General features: G+C 49.8%; 1 protein-coding gene across 1 annotated transcript; it reads right to left on the bottom strand.

Annotated features, from left to right (window-relative positions):
• Positions 1-17061: 17061 nt before the first annotated feature.
• On the bottom strand, positions 17062-18930 carry LOC120933678 (nuclear factor 7, ovary-like). Its single transcript, XM_040347018.1, has one exon. The coding sequence runs from the start codon at positions 18888-18890 to the stop codon at positions 17316-17318; it is 1575 nt and encodes a 524-aa protein (XP_040202952.1). The 5' UTR covers positions 18891-18930; the 3' UTR covers positions 17062-17315.
• Positions 18931-21402: the final 2472 nt, after the last annotated feature.

Genomic DNA, 21402 nt, shown 5'->3' with positions numbered 1-21402 from the left:
AGCCGCGTCCGCACTAAGGCCCCTTTCACACTGGGGGCGTTATTCGAGCGAAGCCTCATCTGCAATCCCAATGTGAAAGCCCGAGTGCTTTCAGAGCCCTTTCACACTGCCAGTGCCCGACAAACGCTGGTAAAGCACCGCTAAGACCCCTTTCACACTGCCAGTGCCTGAAAAACGCTGGTAAAGCACCGCTAAGACCCCTTTCACACTTGCAGTGCCCTAAAAACGCTGGTAAAGCACCGCTAAGACCCTAACATTTTTGTGGCGTTTTTGCAGTGCCTCAGTGTGAAAGGGCAAGGCGTTTTTACAGCGCTTTCAATTCATTTCAATGGAGAGGGGCATATTTGGAGCCCAAAAGCTGCTGCTTGCAGGACTCAGTGTGAAAGGGTCCATTGAGATGCATCGTGTGAAAGGGGTCTAAGTGTGAACCGAGCCTCAAAGTTCTGGTCCAGAAACTACAGAATCCAAAGTCAAGAACACAGCTTTCTCCATACAGGGCCAGCTCACACCACATGCAGTCCAGTGCATTTTTTTTCTGCTTCAAAAACACATGGAAAGCAGGTTATATGTTTTTCAGTGGGATAGTTCACAGCAGTGCTTGCAGTTCCAGTGCAATCCAGAATTTTTTTTTAACATGCTGCATTTTTCCTGCACTGGACTGTACTGGAATGCTGTAAAACGCATCAAAAATGCACTGGAATGCAAATGTCCTTATTTAGGTTTAAGAAAAAAAGAGGGGAAAAATGCACTGGACTGTATCAAAAACACACCAAAAATGCACTGGAATGCAAATGTCCTTATTTAGGTTTAAGAAAAAAAGAGGGGGAAAATGCACTGGACTGTATCAAAAACACACCAAAAATGCACTGGACTGTATCAAAAACACACCAAAAATGCACTGGAATGCATTAAAAAAGCGAATGCAGAAAAGCATCTGGACTGCATTTCTATGGTGTGAAGTGGCCCTGTCTGGAATGTTGCATCGACACCCTGGGGCTGATTTACTATTAACAGTGCGCTGCGCCGGTTCATGGCTTAATTGGTACGCTGGATGAATCCTTAATTAGGCGCATGAATCGGCGTAGCACAGGGCGCAATGCAAGTGTAGCGCTACCCCCGGAGGAGCCGCTGGTTAGATTTGGGACGGCATAATTAAGTTACCTCTGTGATGTGTCTAGGGGTGATGGTGATTAGAGGTCGACCGATATGGGTTTTTCTCTGGCCGATACCGATGCCGATATTTAGAATTTGGGGTGGCCGATGGCCGATATATGATGCCGATTTTTGCGGCCGATATTTTAGGCCGATTTTTATTTTTTGGCAGGTGGCGCTAATTGGCACTGGCAGGTGACACTGGAAGGTGGCACTAATTGGCATGTGGCACTGGATGGCATTGGCAGGTGAAACTGGTTGGTACTGGCAGGTGGCACTAATTGGCAATAGTTAGCACTGGCAGATGGCACTGGTTGGCACTGGCATGTGGCACTAATTGGCAGGTGGCACTGGATGGCAATAGTTAGCCTTGGCAGGTGGCACTGGATGGCCTTGGCAGGTGGCACTGGATGGCACTAGTTGGCACTGGCAGGTGGCACTGGATGGCACTAGTTGGCACTGGCAGATGGCACTAGTTGGCACTGGATGGCCTTGGCAGGTGGCACTAGTTGGCACTGGCAGGTGGCACTGGATGGCACTGGCAGATGGCACTAGTTGGCACTGGATGGCATTGGCAGGTGGCACTGGATGGCATTGGCACTGCCAGGTGGCACTGGATGGCACTAGATGGTATTGGCAGGTGGCACTGGATGGCGTTGCCACTGGCAGGTGGCACTGGATGGCATTGACAGATGGCACTGGATGGCATTGACAGGTGGCACTGGATGGCATTAACAGATGGCACTAGTTGGCATTGGCAGGTGGCACTAGTTGGCATTGGCAGGTGGCGCTGGATGGCATTGGCAGGTGGCACTGGATGGCAGTAGTTTGCACTGGCAGGTGGAACTGGATGGCACTAGTTGGCACTGGCAGATGGCACTGGATGGCATTGGCAGGTGGCACTGGATGGCCTTGGCAGGTGGCACTGGATGGCACTGGCAGGTGGCACTGGATGGCACTAGTTGGCACTGGCAGGTGGCACTGGATGGCCTTGGCAGGTGGCACTGGATGGCACTAGTTGGCACTGACAGGTGGCACTGGATGGCACTAGTTGGCACTGGCAGGTGGCACTAGTTGGCACTGGATGGCATTGGCAGGTGGCACTGGATGGCATTGGCAGGTGGCACTGGATGGCACTGCCAGGTGGCAGTAGATGGTATTGGCAGGTGGCACTGGATGGCGTTGCCACTGGCAGGTGGCACTGGATGGCGTTGCCACTGGCAGGTGGCACTGGATGGCATTGACAGGTGGCACTGGATGGCATTGGCAGGTGACACTGGCTGGTTGGCATTAGCAGGTTTCACAGCACATAATGTAGCTGATGTGTAAAACTCTCTCTATACAGTTTCACATGGTGCTGCAGAGAGCAGAGAGAGGAGCTCAGATTCATTGTGATGTTGAAGGTGGGCGGGACCCGGGTTGGGCAGGACTCAGCTGTCCAACACCAGCCAATGGGATGAGATCATTGGCTGGAATGCTGTCCCGCCCACCTTCAACATCACGATGAATCGGAGCTCCTCTGTCTCTGCAGCACCATGTGAAACTGTTTCACACATTATCAGCTACATTATGTGCTGTGAAACTGTGAGAGCAGAGAGAGAGAGGAGTTTAGATTCATCGTGATGTTGGAGGTGGGCGGGACCCGGGGTGGGCAGCTATCCAGCCAATGATCTCATCCCATTGGCTGGTGTTGGACAGCTGAGTCCCGCCCACCCCGGGTCCCGCCCACCCCGACACCGGCCCGACAGCTCCATTCTCCTTCACACACACGGCACTGCTCTGCAGACAGTGTGGAGAAGGGAGGGGGGACCCCATGTTCCTCCTTCCTTCTCCACACTCTGCTGATGCAGATCTGCTAAATATCGGCCACATTTGGATAATAATCGGCCGATGCCGATTTCTCCAAAATGACTGAATATCGGCCCGATATATCGGCCAGCCGATATATCGGTCGACCTCTAATGGTGATGGTGAGAGCAGTGACGGAATGTCCAGGCTGTTGGTTGACGTTTTCAATGCTTTTATTTCTGGTCCAACACAACCAACAGTCAACTCGAGGTAGACAGCATAGGTTGGTGAAAAGGAGGAACTTTGCAGATTCAGCCTAGGTTCACACTGCTGCGAATTCAAAATCGCGGTAAAATGCACGTTTTTACCGCAATTTCGCGGCCGCGATTTTGCCGCGATTTCGGCCACAATTTAATGTAAATCGTGGCCCGAAATCGCAAAAAGTAGTACAGGAACTACTTTTTGAAATCGCAGATGCGGTGTCGCACTGATTAGGACAGTGCCATTGCCGACAATTGCCGGCAAATGCCGCCGATTTGAGATGCGATTTGACATGTCAAATCGCATCTCAAATCGTTCCAAATCGTACCCAGTGTGAACCAGGGCTCAGGCTATGGATAGAAGAAGCAGTCCTGCCTCCAATGATTATTCTTGCTTCGTCGCCACTCCAGCCGGAGTGGGTATTGTGCCCCTGGACAGGTCCCTCTCACAGGCTTGGCAGCCAGGGTGTCACTCGGAAACACTGAGAAGGAACAAGTCTCTGCCACCGACTTGGCTCTAATGGAATTTGGATTAGTAAAGGGTCTCTGCCACAGGCCCAGTACTCCGGAACATGAAAAGTAGAGCGAATCCTCTCAGTCAATAGTTTGGGGCCACCGACTGACAGTTTGCAGCATCCAACCTGCCAGTATTCGGTCACCCAGATCCCCGATGGTTTGTCTGAGTCCTATTGGATAACCTGCCTCTGGCTCACCTCACACCGACTCCCCACCGAACAGCACAGCCAGCTTGGGATCTTCCTCTCAAAATGGGCCCCCATTGTAGCTTTAGTTGCTCTGAGCCATGAGGGCCCAGAGTCAGGAACTCCGCGTAGCATGTGCGCCCCGGCCTGGTAGGCCATATCGCCGGGGCCCGTGATGTGCGCACACCCTGAAGGTGGACGCCGCACCTGGAACCAGGAACCCGCAAAGAACCCCAAAAAATGGCATCGGCCACAGAAATACCCTCCCCCAGCATGCCCCGCGAGGGAAACACTCCTCTAATTGGCTGCTGAAGGAAAGGCACCTCTGCCTGGACCCCTCTGGTGCCACCTGCCATCGAGAAGGCCGACAGAAGGAGAAGAAGATGGAAGAAGAAGCCGTGCAAGATGCAGACGAGAAGACCCAAGAAAGACCTGCTGAAGGAAAGACCCCTCTGGTGCCACCTGCCATCCAGAGATGGAACTACATCTCTGGAGCACAGAATGACCGACAGGACAGTTCAGGGCTGGCGACAGCTACATTTAAACAAATCAACATAGATGAGAGCAAATTACTCTCTCATCCCACTAAATTTACCATAGCACCTGTATTGAAAAATACACAGGCGCTACACAAGTAATATGTAAAGCCGCCGCCGAACTCCCTTTAGAAGTCTATGGGAGAAATCAAAAGTGTTAATTTTCAAGGTTAATATGCAAGTTTTTGTCCTAAAAAGTGTTTGGGGACCCGAGTCCTGCCCCAAGGGACACGTATCAATGCTTTTTTTATTTGTTTAAATGGCCGTTTTTTCGGGAGCAGTGAATTTAATAATGCTTAAAGTGCAACAATAAAAGTGAAATATTCCTTTTAATTTCATACCTGGGGGGGGTGTAAAGTCAGCATGTGAAAAGGCGCATGTTTCCCATGCTTAGAACTGTCCCTGCTCAAAATGACATTCTGAAGGAAAAAAAGTCATTAAAAATCACTCGCAGCAATAATGAATTGTCGGCTCCCGGCAATTCTGAGAGAATTCATTTGTATAAAAAAAAAGTGTGGGGTCCCCCCCCCAAATTCCATTACCATGCCCTTCAGGTCTGGTATGGATATTAAGGGGAACCCCGCCGTAATAAAATAAATGACGTGGGGGTTCCCCCCAAATATCCATACCAGGCCCTTCGGGTCTGGTGTGGATTTTAAGGGGAACTCCACCCCAAATTAAAAAAAAAATGGCGTGGAGTTACCCCAAAAATCCCCACCAGACCCCTTATCTGAGCACGTTAACCTGGCCGGCCGCAGAAAAGAGGGGGGGACAGAGTGCACCCCCCCTCTCCTGAACCGTACCAGGCCACATGCCCTCAACATGGGGAGGATGTCCCCATGTTGATGGGGACAAGGGCCTCATCCCCACAACCCTGGCTGGTGGTTGTGGGGGTCTGCGGGTGGGGGGCTTATCGAAATCTGGAAGACCCCTTTAACAAAGGGGACCCCCAGATCCCGCCCCCCCCTGTGTGAAATGGTAATGGGGTACATTGTACCTCTACCATTTCACCAAAAAAAGTGTCAAAAATGTAAAAAAAAAATGACAATAGCCGGTTTTTGACAATTCCTTTATTAATATCTTCTTTCCGCACTTTTTCTTCTTCCATCTTTTTCTTTTCTGCTTTTATTTGGGTTTCTTCCTCCATCTTCTTCTTCCTCTGCTTCTTTCTTGGGTCTTCTCATCCACATTTTGCATGGCTTCTTCTTCCATCTTCTTCTCCTTCCGTCAGCCTTCTCGTCCGCATCTTGCACCGGCGTCTTCTTCCATCTTCTTCTCCTTCCGTCGGCCTTCTCATCCACATCTCGCATCTTCTATCCCCGGATGCTGCGCTTGAAAATGAAGTCCCCGCCGTGTGACGCTCCTGTGACCCTGCCCCCTCTGACACCACAGGTAAACTCATAAGAAAGTCCCCGTGTGGTACATGTGTGTCAGAGTGGGGCGGGGTCGGAGGAGCGTAACACAGCGGGGACTTCAATTAAAAGCGCTGCATCCAGGGAAGAAGCGAGATGCGGATGAGCTTCCAATTGAAGTTCCTGCCGTGTGACGCTCCTGTGACCCCACCCCCCTCTGATGCACATGTCCCACACGGGGACTTTCTTATGAGTTTACCAGTGGCGTCAGAGGGGGGTCACAGGAGCGTCAACGGCGGGGACTTCAATTCCAAGCGCAGCGTCCGGGGAAGAAGAAGCGAGATGCGGATGAGAAGGCCGACGGAAGGAGAAGAAGAAGCCGGTGCAAGATGCGGACGAGAAGGCCGACGGAAGGAGAAGAAGATGGAAGCCGTGCAAGATGCGGACGAGAAGACCCAAGAAAGAAGCAGAGGAAGAAGAAGATGGAGGAAGAAACCCGAATGAAAGCAGAATAGAAGAAGATGGAAGAAGAAGAAGTGCAGAAAGAAGACATTAATAAAGGAATTGTCAAAAACCGGCTATTGTCATTTTTTAAATTGTTTACACTTTTTTTGGTGAAATGGTAGAGGCAAAATGTACCTCATTACCATTTCACACAGGGGGGTACCATTTCACACAGACCCCCACAACCACCGGCCAGGGTTGTGGGGATGAGGCCCTTGTCCCCAAAAACATGGGGACATCCTCCCCATGTTGAGGGCATGTGGCCTGGTACGGTTCAGGAGAGGGGGGGGGGCCGCACTCTGTCCCCCCCTCTTTTCTGCGGCCGGCCAGGTTAATTTATTTTTATTTTTTTTTATTAAATTTGGGGTGGAGTTCCCCTTAAAATCCACACCAGACCTGAAGGGCCTGGTAATGGAATTTGGGGGGACCCCCACGTTTTTTTTTTTTAATGAGCAATGACTTTATTCTTTATAGCCATGCAGGGCCGGCCCTATGATGGGACTGGGTGGTACCATGGGTACCAGGCGGCACTTTGAGGGGTGCGGCATACTGACGCCCGCGCCAGCCCGTTCAACCCGCTCCGCTGCCTGTCTTAGAGGACACTCGCAGGGGAGGGGGGAAGCAGTCAGCGAGTGGGCGGCGCCGCTGCCTGTGAGGAGCCCGGGACCGCTGCTCGCTGTGTTAGTGATGACATGACAGGAGACAGAGCGGCGGAGAGGACACTCGCAGGGGAGGGGGGAAGCAATCAGCGAGTGAGCAATGCCGCTGCTTGTGAGGAGCCCGGCGCCGCTGCTCGCTGTTAGTGGTGACATGACAGGAGGCAGAGCGGCGAAAAGGAAACTGAAAGGGGGGGGAGCAGTCAGCGAGTGAGCCGTTGCTGTTAGTGGTGTGACAGGAATGGCGGGCAGGACACTAAAAGGGGGATGTCAATCAGCAAAAGAGCGGCAGGGGAGCAGAGAGATGATGTCATCTCTCACTGCCCACCCCTGCATCACAACAGTTCTGCCCTCATTGTGCACTGCAGCTGCATGCAGCAGAGAGATTACAACATCTCTCTGCTGCCTGCCTTTATTCTGGGACGCGGTATATGACAAAATCCGTACATTGTATGAACAGACGATCAGGCATTTGTCCCCCTGACAGGACCGGGAGCTGTGCGTTTACACACACATCGAGCGATCGTGGGTGCACGGCAATGATCGCTCCAGCCGGGCACCCGTGTCGGGACCAGGGGCGAGCAGGGGATGCTGACCATGAAGAGGAACTCCACACCAAATAAAAAAAAATGGCGTGGGTTCCCCTCTGGGGGCATATTAGGCCCTTAGGCTTGGTCTGGAACATAAGAGGGAAAACCTACGCCGAAAAAACGTCGTGGGGGTTGCCCCAAGATCCAGACCAAACCCTTATCCAAGCACGCAGTCTGGCTGGACAGGAAAGGGGGTAGGGACGAGCGAGCGCCCCCCCTCCTGAGCCGTACCAGACCGCATGCCCTCAACATGGGGGAGTGTGTGCTTTGGGGCAGAGGGGCACTGCGCCCCCCACCCCAAAGCACTCTTGTCCCCATGTCGATAGGGACAAGGGCCTCTTCCCGACAACCCTGGCCGTTGGTTGTCGGGGTATGCGGGCGGGGGCTTATCAGAATCTGGGAGCCCCCTTTAATAATGTGCCCCCCAGATACCGGTCCCCCACCCTATGTGAATGAGTATGGGGTAAATCGTACCCCTACCCATTCACCTGGGGGAAAAATGTAAAGGTAAAAAAAAACACACCACACAGATTTTTAAAATAATTTATTAGTCAGCTGGGGGGGTCTTCTGCTGGGGCCCCCCACCCCCTTTAAGTTCTTTTACATTCGGGGGGGGGCACCCGGGCTTCGTAGTTTTCTGCCGGGGGGTGGGCCACCCCCCCCGGGCTTCTCCGCTGCCTTCCGCCGGGGGTCCCGGTTTTCTGCCCCCCTGTGCTTCTCCGCTGTATTCTGCCGGGGGCCCCCCATCCCCTTTAAGCTCTTTACCATTCAGGGGGCACCTGGGCGTCGTTGTTTTCTGCCGGGGAGTGGGCCACCCCCGGGCTTCTCCGCTGTGTTCGGCTGGGGCCCCCACCGCCTTTAAGCTCTTTACCATTCGGGGGGGTACCCGGGCTTCGTTGTTTTCTGCCGGGGGGTGGGGCACCCCCCCCCCGGGCTTCTCCGCTGTGTTCTCTGTTCCCTCTTCTGCCTGGCTCCACCGCGGGGGCCAGGGCTTCTCCGCTGTCTTCTTCCTTCTTCTGTTCCAGCGATGTTGACACAACGAGCTCTCCCGCTGTAATAACGTCTGAGCGGTGCGCATCGACTTATATAGGCATAGGGCGTGGTCACCGGGTGATGCCACCCTGCAACCCCACCCTTTGTGACCTCACATTCCCATCATGCCGCAGGAATGTGATGCCACAAAGGGTGGGGTCACCGGGTGGCATTACCCGGTGACCACGCCCTATGCCTATGCATCGCTCAGACGGCATTACAGCGGGAGAGCTCGTCAACATTGCTGGAACAGAAGAAGGAAGAAGAAGACAGCGGAGAGAAGCCCTGGCCCCCGCGGTGGAGCCAGGCAGAAGAGGGAACAGAGAACACAGTGGAGAGAAGCCTGGGCGGGGCCTGGCAGAAGAGGCAAGAGAGAAGACCGGACCCCGCGGTGGAGCCCGGCAGAAGAGGAAAGAGAGAAGACCGGAGCCCGGCGGCAGAAGAGGGAAGACCGGAGCCGGCAGAAGACAGCCAGGAGAAGCCCGGGCCCGGCAGAAGAGAGATGACCGCCCCTCGCAGAAAACGGCGAAGACCGGGCCTACACCCCCCTTGTAAAAGAGCTTAAAGAAGAAAGGGGGGCCTCAGCAGAAGACCCCCCCAGCTGACTAATAAATTACTACAAAAATCTGTGTGTTTTTTTTTACTTTACATTTTCCCCCAGATGAATTATTAAAGGGGGCTCCCAGATTCCGATAAGCCCCCGCCCGCATCCCCCGACAACCAACGGCAAGGGTTGTCGGGAAGAGGCCCTTGTCCCTATCGACATGGGGACAAGAGTGCTTTGGGGTGGGGGGCGCAGTGCCCCCCCTGCCCGAAAGCACACACTCCCCCATGTTGAGGGCATGCGGTCTGGTACAGCTCAGGAGGGGGGGCGCTCGCTAGTCCCCACCCCCATTGCTGTCCGGCCAGACTGCGTGCGTGGAAAAGGGTTTGGTATGGATCTTGTTTTTCAGCGTAGGTTTTCCCCCCCTACGATCCAGACCAAACCGAAGGGTCTGATGTGCTACTGCAGGGGAACCCACGCCGATTTTTTGTTTGAAATTTGGCGCGGAGTTCCCTTTCATGGTCAGCGCAAGCTGAAAATGGTTGGGAATTCACGTGCGCCGCCTCAAGCCGCACAAATGCAGCTACGCCGCTTGGAATTTACCAAGATTTTTCCGGCGTAGTGAGACGGTGCGTGCGAATATACGAAATTGCCACGCATGCATGCGCAGTATGCAAATAAACCTCCCGAGGCTTTAGGCGTACTTGAAGGCGTGCAGCGATGTTTTCAGAAAAATCACTTTCACTTTCAATTCGGCCCGTAAAACATAAACAAACACATGTCACTACACTTCCCCACATCCCCCCTCTAATAAACTCCCGCCCAAATCCCTTCTATTTACATTTCTAAATGCCATGCGCCAGGTCTATAGAGGCGCACCATGCGCCCTCTCTTGGGCGCACTAGGCATTATAATAAATAAAGAAATACGCTGCTCTGCCGGCTGGCTGCAGTTGTGTAAGCTTCTGTTACACTCTTTTTTACACTGCCCAAAGCAAACACTGACAATTACCCCTCCCCCCACACAGACAGGAGAGGAGAAAGGGCTTGATCTGCTCCTCTTCCTCCCGTCCCAATAACCCTGTGTCTGCCCACGCTCCAGCAGCCTCAGATACATCTGGATGAGAGACGCTGACTGCCAAGGGGTGAGTGAGCTCACCATCCAACCCTGTCTGTGACTTAAGTCTCCCCCCTTCTCTCTCCTGCCTCTGAGTGAGTACACCAAGGTCAATCAGGGTTCTCAGAGCACCCCTTACATCAGAGTCCCCCATTACACCAGAGGTGACAGTGTTCCCCCTTAGAGTCTTCTACATACATCAGAGTTCAGAGCATCCCTTATGTTAGAGTCCCCAGAGTTCTTCCTCACATCAGAGTCTGCAGAGTCCCCCCTTTACTGTGTAAGAGAACCCTGCGAGTTTAGAAGTAAAACGGGAACTCTGTGGACTCTGATGTAAAAGGGGAACTCTTGTGATTAACCACTTAAGCCCCGGACCATTATGCAGGTAAAGGACCGGCCCCTTTTTGCGATTCGGCACTGCATTGCTTTAACTGACAATTGCGCGGTCGTGCGACGTGGTTTCCAAACAAAATTTACATCTTTTTTTCCCCCACAAACAGAGCTTTCTTTTGGTGGTATTTGATCACCTCTGCGTTTTTTTTTTTTTTTTTGCGCTATAAACAAAAATAGAGCGACAATTTAAAAAAAAAAAATCTATATTATTTTACTTTTTGCTATAATAAATATCTCCAAAAATATATATAAAAAAAAAGTTTTTCCTCAGTTTAGGCCGATATGTATTCTTCTACATATTTTTGGTAAAAAATAAATCACACTAAGCGTTTATTGATTGGTTTGCGCAAAAGTTATAGCGTCTACAAAAATAGGGGATAGTTTATGGCATTTTTATTAATCATTTTTTTTTTTTTTCTAATAATGGCGGCGAGCTGCGATTTTTATCTTGACTGTGACATTACGGCGGACACATCGGACACTTTTGACACTATTTTGGAACCATTGTCATTTTTTCAGCGACCAGTGCTATAAAAATGCACTGATTACTGTAAAAATGACACTGGCAGTGAAGGGGTTAACCTGTAGGGGGTGCTGAAGGGGTTAAGTGTTTCCTAGGGAGTGATTACTACGGTGTGGGGGCGTGGCTTGACATGTGACATCACTGATCGTCATTTCCTATGACAGGGAACAGACGATCAGTGGCAGTCACTAGGAAGAACGGGGAAAGGTTTGTTTACACTCACCTCTTACATGCAGAGTCTCAGTCAGACTGCGGGCGTCCATTGTTTAAAAAAAAAGAAGGGCGAGTTTTACACTGTTGATGGGGGAGTTTGTGCCATCCGCCCCTTACACAATATAATTGTAATACACCCGCCCCCCTTGCAGAGTGGAGCGAGCATCGGGAGCGGGCGGCAATGACTGTCACAATGCCCTGTTCATTGCCCAGGCGCAGTCTACAGCTCATGCACAGATCTTCACGTTCGGTAATTTTCGGAGCTGGAGCTCTGCGCCTGCGTAGTCCAGGGCGGGCATTATCCGCCAGGGGGACACATCTCGGCAGAACACCGGCAGCACTCATGCAGCCCCAGACCATGACACTCCCACCACCATGCCTGACTGTAGGCAAGACACACTTGTCTTTGTTCTCCTCACCTGGTTGTCGCCACACACGCCTGACACCATCTGACACCAAATACCTTTATCTTGGTCTCATCAGACCACAGGACACGGTTCCAGTAATCCATGTCCTTAGTCTGCTTGTCTTCAGGAAACGGTTTGCGGCTCTTTCTTGTGCATCATCTTTAGAAGAGGCTTCCTTCTGGGACAACAGCCATGCAGACCAATTTGATGCAGTGTGTGGCGTATAGTCTGAGCACTGACAAGCTGACCCTCCCCCACCCCTTCAACCTCTGCAGCACTCATACGTCTATTTCCCAAAGACAACCTCTGGATATGAAGCTGAGCACATGACCTCAACCCCTTTGGTCGCCCATGACGAGGCCTGTTCTGAGGGGAACCCGTCCTGTTATACCGCTGTATGGTCTTGGCCACCGCGCTGCAGTTCAGTTTCAGGGTCTTGGAAATCTTCTTATAGTCTAGACCAGTGATGGCGAACCTTGGCACCCCAGATGTTTTGGAGCTATGTATCCCATGATGCTCATGCACACTGCAGTGTGGCTGAGCATCATGGGAGATGTAGTTCCAAAACATCTGGGGAGCCAAGGTTCGCCGTCTTTATGTAGAGCAACAATTCTTTTTTTCAGATCCTCAGAGAGTTCTTTGCCATGAGGTGCCATGTTGAACTTCCAGTGACCAGTATGAGAGAGTGAGAGCGATAACACCAAATTTAACACACCTGCTCCCCATTCACACCTGAGACCTTGTAACACCAACGAGTCACATGACCGTTTTAATGTCATGGGAAAAAACAACTTTTTTCTCAACATGATTCCTCTCAAGCCTGCCTTGCATACACACAATCGTGGAAAAAAAAAATGCTTGAGCAAAGCGCGGTGACGTACAACCCGTATGACGGCACTATAAAGGGGAAGTTCCATGCGAATGGCGCCACCCTTTGGGCTGATTATGCAAATTTCTCTTCTCATAACTTGCTTCTGAGCATGCACGTTTTTTTCCCCGTCGTTAAAGCCTACACATGACCGTTTTTCTCGACGTGAAAAAATAGAGCTTGTTCTAAATTTTTAATGCCTATTTTTCTCGTTGAGAAAAATGCTCTGGAGCCCACACACACGATAGTTTTTAATGACCAATTTAAAAAATTATTTTTTTCCCGTCGTGAAAAACGGTCGTGTTTACGCGGCATTAGAGCATTGGGCGGAAGTGACGTTTTGACGTTGCTTCCACCCTGCAATGATATGGAGATGGGTGAGGCCCCTCACTTGTCTCCATGCCAAGCAGGGAGAAGGACCCGATTGCCTCGGCTGCTACCGACGGCTCTGGTAAGCGGTGGAGGGCACGGGAGAGAGGCGGGAGGGGGGCTTCTCCCACCGCAGACCACTTTTATCTCAAAGCAGACCGCCCGTTGAAGAAGAGGATACTGAGGTTATGGTATTCCTCTTTAAAGTAGCAATGTAAAACAACGGCGGGCGGTCTGGAAGTGGTAAACTGTTGTATATTTCTCCAAAGGCCTTTCTCCGGGTCAGTGGTGTGAAGTCTTCTCTCTTTCTGCTTTTCCACAGAACTGGACAGAGCTCTATGCTGCTCTGTACAGACACACATCGGGTTATACCGCTCCTCTTCCTCTGCCCCCCCCCCCAACTTGCTCTATTGTTACCCTTCACCCCTCTCCCCTCCCCTGATCTCCATGAGTCCTCCCAGTACAGATGGAGGGGGGGCGGATCTGCTGCGGCGGGGAGCATGTCCGCTCCGCTCAGACAAGCTACACAAGCCGCCTCCCTCAGTCATCTCTATTGAGGGCTCCGTGTGCCACGTTGCACGCTGGGAAGTGTAGTTTCCAGCGCAGCCTCGCAGATTCTCTTCTCACTGACATGGCAGACATGAGGCGCGGATGAGGACGCTCGTCCCTGGACAACGAGGAGGAAGAAGAGTCCGGCAAGGAGAGCGTAGGCTTCAGAGAACAGTCTACTAGGAAGAAGTGAGAACCGAGAGGTTGGGGAGACAGTCAGAGACAAGTCCGTATGTGTAAGTGTGCAGTCCACCTGTCCATCCCACCGTCCACCTGTCCATCCCACCGTCCACCTGTCCATCCCACTGTCCATCCCACGGTCCCCCTGCCCATCCTCCTCTCTCCACTAACTACCCCCAGCCACTCCACACTCCTCTCCTGTACATATTACCCCCCACCATACACTCCACTCGCACATGGGCCTGCTGATTTCATACACCCCTGCCCCAAAAGTCAGCGAAAAAAATGACAAAAATCATCTTTTTTTTTTTGGGGGGGGGGGGGGGGTCCCTGAATGGCAGTTTGGAAATGTGGTCACCCTACTGCCAGCATCTATCAGACCTCACTTCTGTCCTTCCCAGTGACAGATTTAGACTTTGGGGACCCAGTGGAATTCAGGTCCGGAGGGCCCCTCAGCATTTTACAGGTACAAAAATGTGCATTTTTTTTCTTGGGGGCCTGCAGAGCATTGCACTCCCAATCAGCAGATGATGGGTGCATGGCCAAGCTTCTGCAGACTTTCAGTATAGCTGTCTGCCCATACCTCCAGTACAGGCACAGTTACTGGAGAGCAGGAAGAACAAATGAACTACGAGAGCGCTCACCAGCATCCTCACAGTTCATTGAGAACTACGAGCTGTCTGCTGCAATGGGGGCTGTTTTGAGGGTGGTTCCCTGCACGGCCACGTCGTTTTCAAATTGTGACAGCGGGTGCGCAGAGAGGATCCCCTGCCCGCTGTCACAATTTGAAAACAGCTTGGCCGCGCAAGGCTTCTCCCACACAACAGCCACCATTGGCTTGTACTGATACTTGGTACTGATGAGCGCTCTCGTAGTTCATTAGTGGGGATGACAGGAGGTTGCTGAACATGTTACATGCTTAATACGGGTGTAACATGTTCAGAAAGATAAATGACCTTGTCCTTTAAATTATAGGACAAATAAAAAAGAAAAAAAGTGAACTGAAATGAATGATAAACCTTATTTGTTTAACCACTTTAGCCCCGGAAGATTTGGCCCTTTAATGACCGGGCCATTTTTTGCGATTCAGCACTGCGTCACTTTAACCGACAATTGCGCGATCGTGCAACGTTGCACAAAAACAAAATTGACGTCCTTTTTTTCCCCCCACAAAGAGATTTCTATTGGTGGTATTTGATTACCTCTGATTGTTGTTTTTTTTTTTTTGAGCTATAAAAACAAAAATAGAGCATTAATAATAAAATGTTTTAAACTTTTTGCTATAATAAATATGCCCCAATTTAAAAAAAAAAAAAAATTCCTCGGTTTAGGCCGATATGTATTCCTCTACATATTTTTGGTAAAAAAAACGCAATAAGCATTTGATTGGTTTGCGCAAAAGTTAAAGCATCTACAAAATAAGGGGATAGTTTTATGGCAATTTTTGTATTATTTTTATTTTTTTAAAGTAATGGCGGTGATCTTCCATTTTTAGCGGGACTGCAACATTGCCCCGGACAGATCGGAGACTTTTGACACTTTTTTGGGACCAGTGACAATTATACAGCGATCAGAGCTAAAAATAGCCACTGATTACTGTATAAATGTCACTGGCAGAGAAGGGGTTTACACTAGGGGGAGTTCAACGGGTTAAATATGTCCTAGGGAGAATTTCTAAGGCTCCATTTCCATTACTGCTAGTTGTTGTGCGACTTGACACATGTGAAGTCGCATGACAATTCAAAACCCATGTATTTCAATGGTCCCCATTCTAATTGGTGCGACTCAAGTCGCAGCGAAACCTAAAAAAGTTTTTTTGCACTACAGTGGAACCTCGGATTATGAGTATAATCTGCTCCAGGAGAATGATAGTAATCCAAAGCACTCGCATATCAAAGCAAGTTTTCCCATAGAAGTCCATTGAAACTAAAATAATTTGTTCCACATTGACTTCTATGGCATGCAATAGCGCATTTGGCCAGAGGTGGGGGGCGCCGGAGAGCCTCGGAAACACTCGTGAACAGCTCGGCTGAACTCGGAAACCCTTGGAAAGGCTCAGCAACAGTGTATTTCTGGGTTTCCGAGCCTTTTCGAGTTCAGCCGAGCTGTCCCCGAGTATTTCCGAGGCTCTCCGGCACGCCCCCCACCTCCGGCCACATGCGGTATTGCATGCAATAGAAGTCAATGTGGAACAAATTATTTGTTTCCATTGACTTCTATGGGGAAATTTGCTTTGATATGCAAGTGCTTTGGATTACAAGCATTCTCCTGAAACGGATTATGCTTGTTATCCCCCCCCCCCCCAATTTTATTGACTGTAAGAATAGAGATTACACAGATACTGTAGTTGGAACTGGCAAGTCATACATCACAGTTATGGATCACACTACAATACTTACAAAAATACTTCCTTTTTATTATTGCAATTGCAAGCAAAAAAGTGGTTGTAAATCTCCAACATGAAATATCAACAAAGCATATCCCAATTGCCCCATTTCCCCCCGACCCCCCTTATAAATCCAGCACTGGTCCTTCCCAGTCCCCTTCCCCCACATGGGGTCATGTGACCTCCTAGATGTAGAGGTGACCTCTTCCTATCCTATCACAATGACCACACTGCATTCTCTGTACTGATGGATCATCTTCACCCTCTGTCTGATTATGGCTGCACAATAGCGCCACCCTGAGGAGGAGGGGCAGAACTTAGGAGGAAGGGAAATTGCTGATATAATACGGTAACTTTCTGTTTGCAAAATAATGTAGGACTAAATGAAAAAAAAAAAAAATTTGGGGATAAAGGGAGGATTATAATCCCTATTGGGTTTCTATTGCCACCTGTGTTCCATTGGGTAGATTTCCTTTCACTTTCTATCCCATAGCCAAACAGGAAGCGACAGGAAATCCCTCCAAGTTGAAGAAATCCCTGGTTGTCAACAGAACTAGTGTCCCCATTGGAGGATTTCCCCTCGTTTCCAGTTCTGGTAATGACCCAAAATTTGGAATTTTCTCTCACTTCTGGTGAGAATGGTCACCAGAACAATAGAGAGGGTAAATCTACCTAATGGGGACACAGACAGCAATAACAATCTTGACAGAGGCTCGAATTCCTCTCCACGCTATCCAATACCAAAAATGTTTTGTCTTTAGCTGTCCTTTTAACCACTTAAGACCCCGAACCTTTAGGCAGCTAAAGGACCCAGCCAGGTTTTGCGATTCGGCACTGCGTCGCTTTAACTGACAATTGCGCGGTCATGCGACGTGGCTCCCAAACAAAGATGACGTCCTTTTTTTCCCACTTTTAGCTGTCCCTTTACAGAAATTAGATAGATAGATAGATAGATAGATAGATAGATAGATAGATAGATAGATAGATAGATAGATAGATAGATAGATAGATCAAACCCCCTTTGCTGACCAAATGAAAAACAATCCCTCATTATATTTAAACAGTTATTCCAGCCAATCACAGTGATCTAAATTGGAGAGATAGAGATGCCTCATAGAAATATCGTTATAGAAAACACTGCAGGACTTTTGGCTGAATATTCCACCAATCCTATCCCCCATCTTCCTGTGAAAATCTCACTTTCCCTGATTCCTCCCACATATCTTTATACAACCTCTCCATACACATATCCCAGCATGGAGGGGCTCAGTGAAGGTGGTGGTGAAGGTGTGGAGGTGTCGGATCGGGTCACACAGATCATAAAAGGAGATCCGCCCGGCCTCATAATCCAGATCTATCCTGACTCTGTTACTGGAGAGATTGGGGGTTAAAAGGATCTCTTTATTGTCATGTCTCAACCCATACTGATCACCATCCCTGTACAAACCCCATGACTTGTTATTATATCCAATCAGTGACTGCCCTCCTCTCCTGTCTATACTGGGGTAACACATCCCGACTCTCCATCCATCTGTTTCCCCGACATCCACTTCCCAGTAATGTCTCCCTGAGGAGAAACTCTGACTGCTCAACACCTGATAACTACCCTGAAATCTCTCTGGTGTTTCTGGACGATTGTGTTTTACATCTGACCTGGATACAGTTTTCCTGTCATCTGATATATGGAGAAGATTATAAGCTGTGTTTACATCCAGTAATATGTCTGCAGCTCCCTGTATATAGAAGTCTACATTTACCCCTCTCATTATATCAGATAATGTGTGTAATGTGTGTGATATCCCAGCCACATCCAGACCCCCTCCATCATGGAGGAGCTTCTCATGTCTCTCTCTGTCCTCATTATCTCCATCCTCAGTATCACACAAGTCACCTGTGTCTGATTCCTGTAAGACAGTCAGTGGATCCGTCATGTTACACAGCTCCTCAATGTGACGCATCTTCCTGGACAGCTTCTCCTTCTTTATTTCCAGATCCCGGATGGAGATGGAGATCCGCTCTGCCCTCCTGGAGATTTCCCTCAGGATTCTCTTCTCCAGATCTTCCAGACGTCTCCTGAGATCTCTAAACAGGACAGTGACTCTCTCGGTGTCACCAGGTGCTTCTTCTTCTACTTTCCTCCTGTGTTCCTGCAGACTCTGGACTCTTTCCTCCGTCTCCGCTCTCTTTGTCAGAAGTTTCTGCAGAACATTCCTCAGTTTATTCTTCTTCTTCTCAGAAGCCTCACCCAGTGACTCCATCTTATGTCCTTTATGTCCTCCAATCACACACAACATACAGGCACAGGTATAATCCTCAGTGCAGTAATACTCCAGGATCTTCTTATGGACGGAGCATTTCCTGTTCTCCATGGACAAGGTGGGGTCACATAAGATGTGTCCCGGGGACTTTTTGTGGACTCTCAGGTGTTTATCACACAGATAAACCTCACAGAGCAGACAGGATCTAACAGCAGGTACAGGAGAGTCCACACAGTAAGTACAGAAGACCCCAGAGTCCTCCTGATTTGGCTGAGAAGACAGGAAATTCCCCGCTATGTTACGTAGTGTTATGTTCCTGTGCAGTGCAGGCCGATCCTGAAACTTCTCTCTGCATTCAGGACAGGAATATCCTCCAGACCCCCCCTGTGTATCCAGCACACGATCAATACAGACCCGGCAGAAGTTGTGTCCACATCTCAGGTTTACAGGATCTGTATAAATGTTCAGACAGACGGAACATTCCAACTCAGCTCTCAGATCACCAGACGCCATCGCTGACAGCAGAAGAGAGAAACGAAAGTGAAACTCTCAGACATCGGGGAGGAATGGAGTTGGGAGGGGTCAAAATGCTGTTTGGTGTGTCAAATCCTCCTTTACAGGACGGGGCTGAACAGTGATATTTAAATAAATGGAGAGAAGCAGATAGTAAAAGGACCTCACAGTACACTTTTCTGGGGTAAATGAGAATCATTTTGGGAAAAGTATACACTGATTATGGAAAAATGTTCCTCTTCTCTAAAACAGGAAAATGTCAGGCGAGGAGACATCTGCTCCTTCTACATCCCTTTGCTGGAATGTCCATGGAATTCATTTGACATCAATACCGTTGGGTCCATGTTCCTACTCTTCGTACCACTATTGAAGAGAGAAGGACTGGTGGCTGAGCATCTGAGATTTTCAGTCAAGAGGAAATATTTCTGTGTGCCGCAAGTCTCTTGTGTTATGAGGAGCCATTATTGTCCTCTCAGAACATTAGAGCCTGTTCATTACAAATGATCTTTGAATGGGGATTATGATTTCCTAAAACCAGCCAATTAATGGTCGCCCTAAGATATACTCCTTCTCACCACCCCGGTCCTTTTGAGAAGAGGATGTATGGTGGGTCCTGATTTTACTAATTACATAGTGGCTGCTAGAAAGAATTCTCAAAACGTTTCCGACCGTGTGTAGGCTCCATCGGACATTTGCTGTCGGAATTTCCGACAACAAATGTTTAAAAGCTGGTTTTCAATTTTTCCGACAACAAAAGCTGTGTATCCAATTCCGACGCACAAAAATTCTACGCATGCTCGGAATCAATTCGGCGCATGCTCGGAATCATTGAATTTCATTTTTCTTGGCTCGCCGTAGTGTTGTACGTCACCGCGTTCTTGACGTTTTGGAATCCCCGACAACATTTGTGTGACCGTGTGTATGCAAGACAAGTTTGAGCCAAAATCTGTAAAAAAAAAAAACACGGTTTTGTGGTCGGAATGTCCGATCGTGTGTACGAGGCATAAGAGTTGCCCTTTCACCATCATAAGTGATGGTGAGCAGAGGTTAGACCAGGGTATAAAGTACAATATTGACTCTACAGAGAAGAAACAAAGTCAATACTTAAAAAAATATATATTCTGCTGTGTACTATTTGTCTGTAAGATGACCTTACAGTGGAACCTCGGATTACGAGCATAATCCGTTCCAGGAGAATGCTCGTAATCCAAAGTACTCGCATATCAAAGCGAGTTTCCCTATTGAAGTCAATGGAAACTAAAATACCGTATTTATCGCGGTATAACGCGCTCCCGCGTATACCGCGCACCCCCAAAGTTGACCCGAATCCTGTGGAAAAAAAGTTTTGGTGTCTTGCGTGGCGTCCATCAGCGGCCTCGTCGGGTCCGGCGTTCGTCTGCGGCTTCGGGTGTCCTCTTCGGCGGGTCCGGCGTCCTTCTGCGGCTTCGGGTGTCCTTCTGCGGCGGGTCCGGTGTCCTCTTCGGCGGGTCCGGTGTCCTCTTCGGCAGGTCCGGTGTCCTCTTCGGCGGGTCCGGCGTCCTTCTGCGGCGTCCTCGCGTCCTCCCCGCTCGTTTCCCGCGCCGAGTTTGAATACCGCGCCGACATATACAGAGCGCAGTACACTCGTGTATTGTCGGCAATGCTCGGTGACCCGCGCTGACGTCCTGTACGTCCAGGACGTCAGCGCGGAAGGAGCCGAGACTGCCCGACTATACCCGAGTGTACTGCGCTCGGTATATGTCGGCGCAGTATTCAAAACTCGGCGCGGGAAAGCGGGTTTCGGCGTATACCGCGCACCCACGATTTTGCCCTGATTTTCAGGGCAAAAAAGTGCGCGGTATACGCCGATAAATACGGTAATTTGTTCCGCATTGACTTCAATGGCATGCAATACCGCATGCGGCCAGAGGCAGAGTGGCACCGGAGAGCCTTGGAAACGGCCAAAAAGGCCAGAGAACACCTCGGCTGACCTTGGCAAACCTCGGAAAGACTTTGTTCCCGAGATTTGCAGAGATCAGCCGTGCTGTTCTCGGGCCTTTCTGTGCATTTCCGAACGATGCCGATCGGCGATGTTTGGCTCGGCTCTGGAGCCCCCCCACCCCAGGCCAAACGCGGTACTGCACACTGCTTTGGCCTGAATCGTGCTTGTTTTGCGAGAGACAACACTCGCAAACCGAGTTACGATTTTTAAAAATACAGTGCTCCTATTGCGAAACACTCGCTAACCGCGTTTCCGAGGTTCCATCGTATATTCAATTACCAAATCTACATCGCTTTCTGGTAAATAAAATCAATTTATGATATCCTTCTGCTTCTAAACGCTAGCTGCATGTGTGTGAATTAGTATTATAATTCCTACATATAGCCCCTCATAATGCTTTGTTTCAGGAGAGTTAAAGCGGTAGTTCACCCTCACTGACATGATTTTTCCATCGAGACAGGCATTGTAGCGCGAGCTACAGTATGCCTGTCCCGATTTTTTTACCCCGTACTCACCTTGTACTCGTACATT

The sequence above is a fragment of the Rana temporaria genome, chromosome 3 (assembly GCF_905171775.1).
Source record: "Rana temporaria chromosome 3, aRanTem1.1, whole genome shotgun sequence".
NCBI lineage: Eukaryota > Metazoa > Chordata > Amphibia > Anura > Ranidae > Rana > Rana temporaria.
Note: the sequence above shows the minus strand (reverse complement) of the source record. Positions and strands in the feature narration are given on the sequence as shown.

Coding starts and splice junctions, on each gene's coding strand:
- LOC120933678 (XM_040347018.1), bottom strand. CDS start 18,890: ATGGCGTCTGGTGATCTGAGAGCTGAGTTGGAATGTTCCGTCTGTCTG.